Source organism: Lepidochelys kempii, chromosome 18 (assembly GCF_965140285.1).
Source record: "Lepidochelys kempii isolate rLepKem1 chromosome 18, rLepKem1.hap1, whole genome shotgun sequence".
Classification (NCBI taxonomy): domain Eukaryota; kingdom Metazoa; phylum Chordata; order Testudines; family Cheloniidae; genus Lepidochelys; species Lepidochelys kempii.
Genome location: NC_136397.1, coordinates 10,545,541 through 10,557,596, shown reverse-complemented (window position 1 = coordinate 10,557,596; position 12,056 = coordinate 10,545,541). Strand labels below are relative to the sequence as shown.

The window sequence follows — 12,056 nt, the reverse complement described above, 5'->3', positions numbered from 1 at the left end:
TGGCCCATTTGCATAACTACAATAGGCCCTCAGAGTTATATTTCATATTTCTAGTTTTTGATACAAGAGTGATACATTTCTACAACTAGGATGACCACACTCAGTGGATTATAAGCTTTGTAATGATACCTTACAAGAGACCTTCTGCATGAAGCATATTCCAGTTACACTATCTTCACACTCTATACAGAGAGTGCATCACAACCATTGCTACACTGTGGGAGCTACACCCATCGTGACCAGCTGACTTTTGCCAGCATAAATGCAACCTAAGACTCCAGGGGCAGGGCCACACTCGAAACTTCAAAGCGCTGCCGCGGGAGCGAGTGTGGTCACGCGCCCGTGCTGGGAGAGAGCTCTCCTGGTACTCCACCTCCACAAGGGGATTAGCTTTATGGCGCTGTAACTTGCTGCGCTCAGGGGGATGTTTTTTCACCTCCCTGAGCGAGAAAGTTGCAGCACTGTGAAGTGCCGGTGTGGCCAAAGCCCAGGTCTGTCCCTTTATGTGTATAACTCACACTGAAATCAATCCAAAGGCAGAGTGGCCCCGGGACAGGACCGTCCAGTGTTGTTATAGTCTCTACAGATCTCCAGGAACCAGATACAGTGTTTGGGGTTTTGGGGTTTTTTTTTTGGTGTTTCTTAAAGCAAGCACTTCTCTCCCTGCATGAGCCCGGCTGCGTGTATATACATATGACAAAGTCAATTCCATGAGCAGAGTGTTCTGCTAAAAAGTGTGCCTTTGGCAGGACATGAACCTAATACAGCCATCATCTTATTACAGGGTGCGCTTTGCCTACCACAGTTTCTGAACATAACAGGTTCAAATATTGGTTTTTCTAAATTAAATTAGTTTTAAATATTGTTTTTTCTTTATTGCTGTTGAAGCATGGAGTCGCCTCTGTCACCAAGGGCAGGACCGATGTCTCTTTGCATTTACCTGGCTGCCACAGCAGTACAGAGGAAGGATTGCTTAGTGGTTAAAGCACTGGACTTTGAGTCCAGAAAACTGGCTTTTATTTACTGCCTCCACCAGCAAGTTTGGTGAGTGAGCTGTGACAGGTCCTGTCACCTCCCTGTAGCTCAGTTTCCTCCATCTGAAAAGGGAGCGACAAGGGGACCAAGTGGATCAGATCATTAGTGGTTGAGGTGCTTGCACTGAAGGGGCTACAGAACTGCAGAATGGAAGTACAGATTTACACAAACACAGCAGTTCATTCACAAGTGATTCTTACCTTCCAGCTGTTTAGAGTACTGAGCTGAGTTTTGACTAACGCTGAGGAATCCATATCTTGGTTATACAAGAGCTGTGGCCTCTCCTGTTTACACAGCACTATTTGTCCCCGACATCCTGGTGGTCACACACTCTAGCATACCCTGAAATCACTGTTGCTAGATTTCTAAAGACTACTCTGCATTTTCTTAAATATTCTCATGCAACATGCTGTTTGAATTGTCGGTAATACACAGAGTAGGAATAGCTGACTATAAGTAAAAAGAAAAGGAGTACTTTTGGCACCTTAGAGACTAACCAATTTATTTGAGCATAAGCTTTTTTGTAGCTCACGAAAGCTTATGCTCAAATAAATTGGTTAGTCTCTAAGGTGCCACAAGTGCTCCTTTTCTTTTTGCGAATACAGACTAACACGGCTGTTACTCTGAAATCTGACTATAAGTATTTCCAACAGCCATCACTATGTTCTCTAGGGATGCTCAAACTGTCCAGGACCAAATATCTGTCTTTTTGTTTTGAACTCTAGACAGCGTCCAGTGCCCACAGCTAAACAGGACCCAATCTACTACTGACAAACATGGTATGCAGCAGTTCTCTAAGTTTGCTTTATTGTCCCAAATATTTCCTGTGACTCACCAGAAGCATCATAGATTGGTGCAACTTCAACAAGGTCACATCCCACTATATTCAGTCCTTGGCACCCACGAATGATCTCCAAAGCCTAGGGAAGGTAAGAAAGGGCTAGTTACTAGGTACCCAAATTGTTAACTTTGAAAACACTCTATATATTTAAATAGCCGAGGGGGTGTTTTCGTTTTTAAACACAGCTGACATGAAATCTGAGAAGATACAGTCCGAGATCACTGCTGTAACCTAGTGCTCTTTGTTTGTTACATATTGATCCGGAGTGAGCGGAAAGCAGAGGCTTAGATGTATAAATACTGAGACACCATCAAACTGTATATCAGCTCAATCTCCCTTAGCAGTGGCTTTTCCTATACTAGAAGGGTAACTTCCAATCTCTCTCTAGATTATAGGCAGGACACAATAGGAGTTCTCAATGATTTCAGTTCCCGCTCTGCCAAGTTTCTTGTTTAAAGACTTCTAAATCCCATTTAGTTCCTTGACCCTTAGATTCATCCCCAAGACTCCTGTCCCCGACCAGACGAGGGTCTTCACGATCGGGTTCCCCATCGGGGGATCGGAGACGGACGGGATTGGAGCTGAGTCCGAGAGAGCAAGAGGACTGTGAGAGACAGCAAGAGTCCAAGAAAGAGCTGCAGAAGCAGCAGCAGCATGAACTGGCGGTGGGGGAGCGGAGAGGCCTAGGGGACCTCCCAGGGGTGAGTGGGGATAGACCCCGGGGTGCCAGTTCCGCAGGGAACCTCGAGACTAAATTGCTGCCCCTGGTTAAGGGGCGAGGGGGGGGGGGGAGATGTGGATGCCCACCTCACTGCCTTTGAGCAGGCTGGAGATTTGAACCAGGGGGACCCTGTGGAAAAGCCCCGGTGTCTAGCTCCCTTGCTGGGTCCCAAGGCCATAGACTCCGTCAGCCAGATGGGTGGGGAGGTGGACAGGCTCCCACTCCTGAGCCCAACCTATCTGTCTGTGTGGAGTCTCCTGGGGCCAGGCCCCTCGGACCTCCAGTGGGAGCAGAAGGTGTGGTCAATGGGGAGACATTCCTGGGGTGGCGAGATCCTGGGACAGAGAGAACTGTTGTCAGGCCCTGGGTGGTGCAGCCTCAGATGCTGAGGGGCTGTGTGAGGGTCCCAGGGATGAAGCCCCTCGCCCTGCCTATGGCCCAGATCCCTGTGCAGACACAGGACGGGTGGTGCTCCAGGATACCAACTGCAAGACCTTGTTGTGGGGTGACTGTGCCTCTTTGGGACAGGATCCAGGCCCTGCTCCTCTAACTGCCGAGGGTTTGAATTTGAATCAGGGAACCAATCGGTGGAGAGGGAAATGGTCAGTGAAAATGCAGATGACCTGGCTGGCAGGGGGAGGACCTGCTAGGTTCAGGCTACTGCCTGCCTGTAACCAGACCCCTGGGGCTCCCTGCCCCCCTTGCACACCGGAGGGGGCTCACGCTGGCTCTGATGCAGTGAGGAAAGCAGCGAGCTCGCTGCCTGCCCCACTGGGACAGCAAGGGCAGCGCTGAGCACAGTGGGAGCTGAGACCCCACCTGAGTGCGGGGAAAACGCAGGAAGGGCAGGGGATCTGTTGGGAGTGGCAAGGTGCTTGGTAAGGAAAGTCTGGATGAGCCTAGGCAGCCTTGTGAGCTGATGGCTGTGTCTAGGCAGCAGGGTGGGAAGGCGAGGAGAACGGAAGATGAGTGTCCCTGGACCTTACCTGTTAGCTGGGTGGAGAAGTGTGACAGTGAAGGAAATGTGCCTGTGTCTGTCAGGGGTATTGACTTGCCTATGGAGGGAGCTACTCTGATCTCCAGGCAGTTGTCTGTGAACTGCCCTGTGTGCTGGGACAAGGGGAATGAGATCCCAAGCTGTGTGTCTGGGAAAGGAGAAAGTGTGTCCGGCTTAGGGGGGAGGGATAGCTCAGTGGTTTGAGCATTGGCCTGCTAAACTCAGGGTTTTCAGTTCAATCCTCGAGGGGGCCATTTAGGGATTTGGGGCAAAAATTGGGGCTTGGTCCTGCTTTGAGCAGGGGGTTGGACTAGAGGACCTCCTGAGGTCCCTTCCAATCATGATATTCGATGATTCTATGATTTCTAGGGGCAGACAGTGTAAGCCCTGGGACTTCCTTTAAAGGGAGCCAGGTTTTCCCTGCATCCACTCTGCACATTCAGAAATAAAGTCTGAGCATCTCCTTACCTGAGCAGGTGTGAGACCAGCAATTTCAGGTGTCCCTGTGCCAGGGGCATATGCAGGGTCCAATCCATCAATATCAAAGCTGATGTAAATGGGCTTGGCTCCCATCTGCTTTCTCACCTCCCCCATCAGTGGTACCAATGACTTCAGCCAGCAGTCTTCAGCCAGGACGACACAGAAACCCTGGTGGAGGAAGGAGAAGAAAGGTTGGCTTCACCTGCTTGAAACACGCTGCTGGGGAAAGGAAACGGGTGGAGAGAGCAGTGGTCCAGTGTAACGTTTATGCAAACAGCTCTAACTGGCCAAAGCAAGTGTCTTCTGCGGATCACAACTGGTGCTTCCAGCCATTCTGTGGTCTCGCATTTGCTCTCTCTTCCATTCTGCCCCCACGTAGGACAGACTATGGTCTCCACCTGCCCTGGCAAGTAGCGCTTTCCCCACAGGTGAAGCTGTTCAGGGCATATGCTGCTGGAAACAGCACAGACAGGAGAGCAATGAGGGAAGGGGGGTGCCATTCCCTTGCCATCTGGTGCAAAAGGAGGAGAGAGGGACAATAAATGAAAAGAATGGCAGCGGGTGGCTTTTGTCCTGCTCTAAGTGTCTTAGTTGCAGGGACTGGAGTGGGAGAAGTGTTCCATGCCACGGCATCAGTTAATGAACAATATCATCTTGCACCTTTTGTCTGAGGATCTCACATCACACACACTCAGCAAGCCTCTCAGCAGCCGTCTCAGGAAGAAGAGGGACATATTGTTATTCCCAGCACTGAAATCAATGGCCATTTTGGCCCTGACTGCACAGGCTGGGCCCGGCGGAGAGTAGAGAAGGTTTTGGCAGCGGTATACGCTACCTGGTCCCAGCAGTATTTGTAGGGATCGGGGGTGTAGGAGGAGCCTCTGATTCCGATCTGAACCACGCGTTTGCAGTCCAGGAGCCCCTCGTCCACGCAGCGTCGGAATGGCGTCCCATGGTAGATCTTCTCCCCCAGCGCTGTGTCTCCAGTGTCAGTGTGAGCATCCACGTGCACCAGTCCCACGGGACCATGCCTAATGGGGACAGGGCAGGCACAAACACGGCCTTAGCTCCAGCCCCATGCTCCCATGCATTTGGGTGGATGCTTTGGTTAACACAGGTGCTTACAGTATGTGACAGACCGAGACCAGTGGGGTACAGGAGTCCGGTCGAAGGCAAATATACTGGCCACAGGATGACTAGTTTTCGGTTCCCTGAGTAACCAGAGCAGGGGCTGCCCTAGAGCAATCAGGAACCTGCTAGAACCAATTAAGACACCTGGAGCCAATTAAGAATTTACTAGAATCAATTATGGCAGGCAGATTAATCAGGACACCTGATTTTTAACAAGGACCTCCCATCTGTTTGGAGGGGGGCATACAAGGAGCAAGAAGGCATGCTGCTGGAGGACTGAGGAGTACAAGCATGATCAGGCTTCAGAAGGAAGATCCTGCAGTGAGGATAAAGAAGGTGCTGGGGGGAGGCCATGGGGAAGTAGCTCAGGGGGTTGTAGCTGTCACACAGCGGATACAGGAGACTTAGACAGCTGCTATCCACAGGGCCCTGGGCTGGAACCTGGAGTAGAGGGTGGGCCTGGGTTCCCCCCAACTCCCGATCGGACACAGGAGGAGTTGACCTGGGCTGTGAGCAACACCAGAAGGGAAGGTCTAATTTGGAAAGGGATCTGGCCTGTCCCTGACCCCCTAGGTGGGACAACAGAGATGGTGGAGAAGTTTCCCCCACGCTGGCTGGCGATGAGGTTAGCGCCTCTAGCAGAAGTGGCCAAACTGAGGGCTGCCATGAACCTCTGAGGGGAGCAAATCTGCCAAAAAGCGCAGGCCCCACCAAGGCAGAGGAGGAACTTTGTCACAAGTGTTAGGATATAGATATTCAGGCCTGTCTGCAAAGGCCTGTACTTTAAGAATTTAGGGGTATTCTTATCACTTGGCTAGTTCTAGAGGTATAAAAGAAAGAATCAAAATCACTGTCTGCTGGTGTAAGGGCCTTCTCTTACTGTGACAGTTTGAGGCCCTGTTCTTAGGCTAAGGCCTTTGGCTAAGCAGCAGAAGCAGCCATAAGCTAGGAAGCGAACAGTCACATCCTCACATTCCAAACTAGTCACATTGAAATAAGGTGCTATTGGGCTGTCAGGCACTATCAGGACAGGATTGTATTCCTATCACCTCCAGAGAAAGGGAAGTGCCTAGAAAATGTAAAAGGAAACTTAGGTTGATAGCATCCTGTCTGGCAAGAACTCACTTATCAATAGCTGGGATGTGAAATCCTCACTTCTGTATTGTTTTGTCATTATAGTTCCCACTTTGCTATTGTTTATTGGCATGGTCTCTGTCTGGTTCTGTGATTGTTTCTGTCTGCTTTATAATTAATTTTGCTGGGTGTAAACTAATTAAGGTGGTAGGATATAATTGGTTAGCTAATCACGTTACAATATGTTAGGATTGGTTAGTTAAATTTCAGTAGAATGATTGGTTAAGGTATAGCTAAGAATATTACTGTATAAATTAGGGGCAAACAGGAAGTAAGTTGGGATTCGAAAATAAGGAAAAAGGAACTTGTATTTAAGCTTGCTGGAAGTTCACCCCAATAAACATTGAATTGTTTGCACCTTCGGACTTCGGGTATTGTTGCTCTCTGTTCATGCGAGAAGGACCAGGGAAGTGGGAGAGTGAAGGAATAAGCTCTCTAACAACAAGTAGTTCTGACCTTGTTCAATCTTTCAGCATAAAATCTTGGATTCTTCACAATGATAGAGATCTAGATGCCAAACAGATCATACAATTGATTTGTCAAGGTCTTCTTCCCACCCTAGATTCCTATGGCTTCAGACCTCTGAGAAGGCATCTTTCTATTCAGCAGGTTCAGGAAGGCAATAAGCACATGAGCGCACCAATTAACTCTAGGACAAAGATAGCCAGAGACAGAGTGCAGACACAAGATGCCAGCTGGGATCAGCACAAACAAGCTCTGGGTAAGTGAGAGGAGCAAAGAGGAAGATTGCCAGCATCTAGCTATTGACTGACGGATACTGCTGCAGCCCGACTTTATCCCTCACATGACTCTCCAACCCTGTCTGATTACACGAACCCTGGAACCCCAAGTGTCTGAGGAGCCATTGGAAAGATAAGAAGAACAGTAGGAAGCTAAGATGGCTCCATCAGCAGTTCTTTAATGACCTGAAAATTAAAAAGGAAGCCTACAAAAACGTGGAAACATGGACAAATTGCTGATGATGAGTATAAAAGAATAGCACAAGCATGTAGGGACAAAATCAGAAAGACGGGCACAAAATGAGTTACACCTACCAAGCGACATAAAAGGCAATAAGAAGAGGTTCTATGAATACATGAGTAGGATTAGAGACACAAAGGAAAGTGTAGGTCCTCCATTTAGCAGAGAGGGAAGCTAATAACTGACGACATTAAGAAGGCTGAGCTGTGTAATGTCTGAATACTACAGTCTTCACTAAAAAGATAACAGTCTTAATACTACATAATACTAGATAATACTACAGTCTTCACTAAAAAGTATTGTGACCCAATACTTAACACAAGTAATGTTAAGAACAAGAAGGAAGGAATGCAAGCCAAAATAGAAAAAGAACAAGTTAAAGAATATTTCTTTAAATTAGATGTATTCAAGTCAGCAGAGCCTGATGAAATTCATTTTAGGGTACTTAAGGAACTAGCTGGGGAAATCTCAGAACAGTTCATGATTATGTCTGAGAACTCAGGGAGGGCAAGTAAGGTCCCAGAGGTCTGGAGAAAAGCAAACATTGTGATGATCTTTAAAAAGGGGAACAAAGAGGACCTGGGGAATTATAGACCAGTCAGCCTAACTTCAATAGATGAAAGAATCTGGAATATATTATTAAGTAATCAATTTGTAAGCACCTACAGGATACTAGGGTTATAAAGAATAGCCACAAGGGATTCATCAAGAAGAAATCATGCCAACCCCACCAAATTTCTTTTTCGACAGGGTTACTGATCTAGTTGACGGGGGGGGAAGCTGTAGACATGATGTGTCTAGATTGTATGGCTATACAGTATGGCTTTGGACACAGTCCCACATAACAGTCTCATAAGCAAACTAGCAAAATGTAGTCTAGATGAAATTACTTTAAGGTGGGTGCAAAACTGGTTGAAGACCGTACTCAGAGTATTTATCAAAGGTATGCTGTCAAATTGGGAGGCCACATCTGGTGGGGTCCCGTAGGGGTCTAGCCTGAGTTCAGTGCTATTCAACATTTTCATCAATGACTTGGCTAACGGAATGGAGAGGATGTTCTAAACACTGCAGATGACACCAAGCCGTGAGGGGGTCGCTTGCACTTTGGAGGACGGTATGAGAATTCCAAACAATTTTGACAAATTGGAGAATTGGTATGAAATCAACAAGATGAAATTAAATAAGGACAAGTGCAAAGCAGTACACGAGGAAGGAAAAATCAAATGCACAACTACAAAATGGAGAATAACTGGCCAGGTGGTCAGACTGCTGAAAAGGGTGTGGGGGTTATAGTAGATCATAAGTTGATTATAAGCCAACAATGTGATGCTGTGGCGAAAAAGGCTAACAACATTCTGGGGTGTATAAACGGGAGTGTTGTAGGTAAGACAAGGGAGGTAAATTGCCCCACTACACACAGCAATAATGAGGCCTCTGCTGGGGTATTGTGTCCAGGTCTGGGCACCACACTTTAAGAAAGATATGGACGAATTGGAGAGAGTCCAGAGGAGAGCGACCAAAATGATAAAAGGGTTAGGAAGCCTGACCTATGAGAAAAAGTGACCAAAAATTGGGCATGTTTAGTCTTGAGAAAAGACTTTAAACTTACTTTTCTGCCACTGCCTGCAGGATCGGGTATGTTATTGTGTGATCACCACCTGCAACGGGACAGGGAACAGAGAACATGCTATGTAATAAGAACAGGCCAGCACTGACCAGATATATTTTCCAGTCATAGCAAGCTACATTCATATTGCACCACTCCTCTCATAGGGGAACACATCCGCACTTCACAAAGAGAGAGCTCATCCTTTCGAAGCAACAGCCTTTATTCATCTAACTACCTTCCCTGCAGCTTTAATTGGTGGCAGATAGTATAAAAAGGGGCAGCTTCTCTTTTTAAAAGCTTTCAAAAATCCAGCTGGCTGTCACTCTCTTGCTGCAGCTGGGACTCAAGGCCAGCTTCTGAATGCAGATCCCGGATATACAGCCCTCTCTCGCCGCAGCAGGCTGGGGGAGAGGTGCCTCTCCCCCAGCCCCAGCCCCAGAGCTGAACCAGCAGCAGCAAAGGTCTGGGAGCAGCTGCAGGAGACTGAATTATCTCAGCGGGGAGGAGAGAGGAGCTCCGTTGCACTCTCAAGACCCTGTTAATAAATTAGTCTGTATCCATTGCAGTGTATGGGGCAGAAGGGGGGAGGTGGCTTTAATGGATCCTGCTATTCTTCCAGGTGCCCACTTTCTGGTGTTTTAACAGCAAAGCATGAGATTGGGCCCAGCCCTGGGTTCCTTACCCATCGTGAGGGGAATGCAGCCAGCTGCCACAATCTTCTGATAGGCTTCTCGGATTTGCCTGCAGCTGTCCTGCAGGTTGTAGAGGTTCACATTCACATCACCAATGTCAGCAACCATGAGGGAATGGAAAGGTGCTGCCCCAGTGCTGGGGTTATACATTCTCACCATGCCCGACTCCGCTCGAATATGGCGAGGGCCGAACCTGGAAGGGAAAGAATCCCACACTTCATTATCTGGGATGGTTCGAGGACGAAACTTGTATAGAACCCGGGGATTCTGAACACATGGCTGGTTGGGCACACACTCCTCCTAGACACTTAGGAGTTGAAGGCTGGAAAGACCATTGCGGCAAATGTTTCAAGTGGGACTATATTGTGGTTGTGATAGTCTACGTCAGATGCATAATGAGTATGGCCGAATGGTTTCAACAGACAGGTCATCTGTAGATCCAGGCAGAGAGCTTACTGCAAATCGAGAGTGCATGCAAAGATTTTCACATGTGACTCTGATTCTGGGTGGCCAACCTGAAAAGATTTTCAGGGGCTTGCTTTTCAGATATGCTGAACACCCACCTTTTCAACCTCCGCTCCCTTTAAAGTGTCTAAATTGTCAGGTGCTTTTGAAACTCTTTGCCAGTCACACCAGATTTACAAGAAAGTCTCTGACTGGAGCCACACATGATCCATCTGCTGAAGTGCTTAGTCCATGCTCACAACCGGAAAGCCCCCCACAGCTCCCATCGGCAAAGAACAGAGAACCGTGGCCAACGGGAGCTTCAGGGGAGGTACCCACAGACGAGGGCAGCACGCGAAGCCCTTTGCCCCCCCATTCCCCAGGGCCGAGGGACGTGCTGCCGGCTGCTTCCGGGAGCGGCATCTCGTTAGGGCAGGCAGGGAGCCTGCCATAGCCCTGCTGCCACCCGGAGCAGCTCAAGGTAAGTGGTGCCAGGCTGGAGCCCTCACCCCTCCTGCACCCCAACCCCCCCTTCCTCAATCCCCCCTGCCGCACCCCTCCTGCACCCCAACCCCCTGCCCTGAGCCTCCTGCCACACCCCACACCCCTTCTGCACGCCAGCCCCCTGAGCCCCCTGCCGCACCTCAACCCCCTGCCCTGAGCCCCTCCTGCACACCGCACCCCCTCCCACACCCTGCACTCCCTCCCACACCCCAACCCCCTGCCCCATCCCTACATTCATGGCCCTACATGCAATTTCCCCGTCCAGATGTGGCCCTCGGCCCAAAAAGTTTGCCCACCTCTGACCTAGACAGGTAAATCCCCATTCCTTTGTCTCAGGCAAGATGGTTTATCAACTCTCTCCACAACATATTATAGGAACATATTTTCAGCACCCATACATAACTCTATGCACCACCCATACATACATCACGCTGATATTCACGACCAGCATGTCACCAGTTTTCATAAAAGACTTGACTCAATGTCCTTTTAAAGTACAATAATATTATATTCAGTCGGTTGATTCAACTGCAAATTCTTTGGGGTTCAGACCCTTGTTCTGGGGTGTCTGGACCCTGACTGTCACATTACAGAACCACTCTGACAACTGGCACCTTCATTAGCAGCCCGAACAGGACTGAATGGGTACCAAGAGCAAACCACCCTCTCCCGCTTTTTCTTGGTCCCTGCAGGACGCGCCTGAGGCAGACTGGCAGGGCAGTACGGGAAACCTTGCATTCTGCCATATCTGTTCCCTGGAATAACAAGAGGCCTGCATGCTACCAGGCAGTCAGTCCCAATCTTTCATCAGCACTGACTCCCCTGGGATTTTTCTTGAATAGCCCCTATCTCATGGGTTGTGGCTTCCCCCTCCTCAGCTCTTAGCCTAATAGCTGCCCCTTACCTTGCACCAGGACGGTTGGAGGTTCCTGTGTCAAGGGGCACCCCAACAAAAGCAGCATCTAGTCCCTCTGGTGAAGTCTGAACGGGCAGCTTCATCATGGAGCAGACCCCCACGGGCCTGGCTACGAATTGAGCACTGGGAGGCATATTGAAGCTAGAACCAGCGAGAAAGCGGCGAGGGGCACCATGCCCAGCGAGCAGGTGCTCCAAGCCCCCACGATGGAAGCCAGGCAGGGAGCCAGCTGCAGCGGGGTGAGCTGTGGCCCACACACACGGGTTAGCTCTGGGGCTGCTCAGCAAAGGCGGCTGGAGCTTGGCTGCCAGGAAAGTTGTCGAGAACTTCCGAAGGCAGAGTCGCTCCTTGCAGAGCATTCTCCAGAGCAGCTGGCTGCCTCGCAGAAAGAGGGCCTCCATCTGCACCCCCTGCTTAGCCCTCCTCCCCCAGCACAGCAGACACCCAGACGCCCAGAGCTGGCCCTTCAGGTTCAAAGCAGAGAGTGGCTGGGTAGCAGAGACAGACAGCACTCATGTCACCCCCCTCATTCCCTTCCCCCTGGCAGGTTCAAAGTGCAACACCGAGATCC

The 12,056-nt window shown here is 49.4% G+C and overlaps 1 protein-coding gene across 1 annotated transcript in view; it reads right to left on the bottom strand.

Moving 5' to 3' along the window:
• Positions 1-12,056, bottom strand: part of LOC144929544 (agmatinase, mitochondrial-like) — a 15,325-nt gene extending 3,269 nt beyond the window's left edge. Inside the window, exons 1-6 of the mRNA XM_078849348.1 lie at positions 11,474-12,056; positions 9,612-9,814; positions 8,930-8,978; positions 4,910-5,105; positions 4,063-4,242; positions 1,871-1,955 (exon numbers count right to left, since the gene is read on the bottom strand). Of these exons, the coding sequence (XP_078705474.1) occupies positions 1,871-1,955; positions 4,063-4,242; positions 4,910-5,105; positions 8,930-8,978; positions 9,612-9,814; positions 11,474-11,886 (1,126 nt within the window). The 5' untranslated portion in view covers positions 11,887-12,056. The remainder of the gene's footprint in view (positions 1-1,870; positions 1,956-4,062; positions 4,243-4,909; positions 5,106-8,929; positions 8,979-9,611; positions 9,815-11,473) is intronic.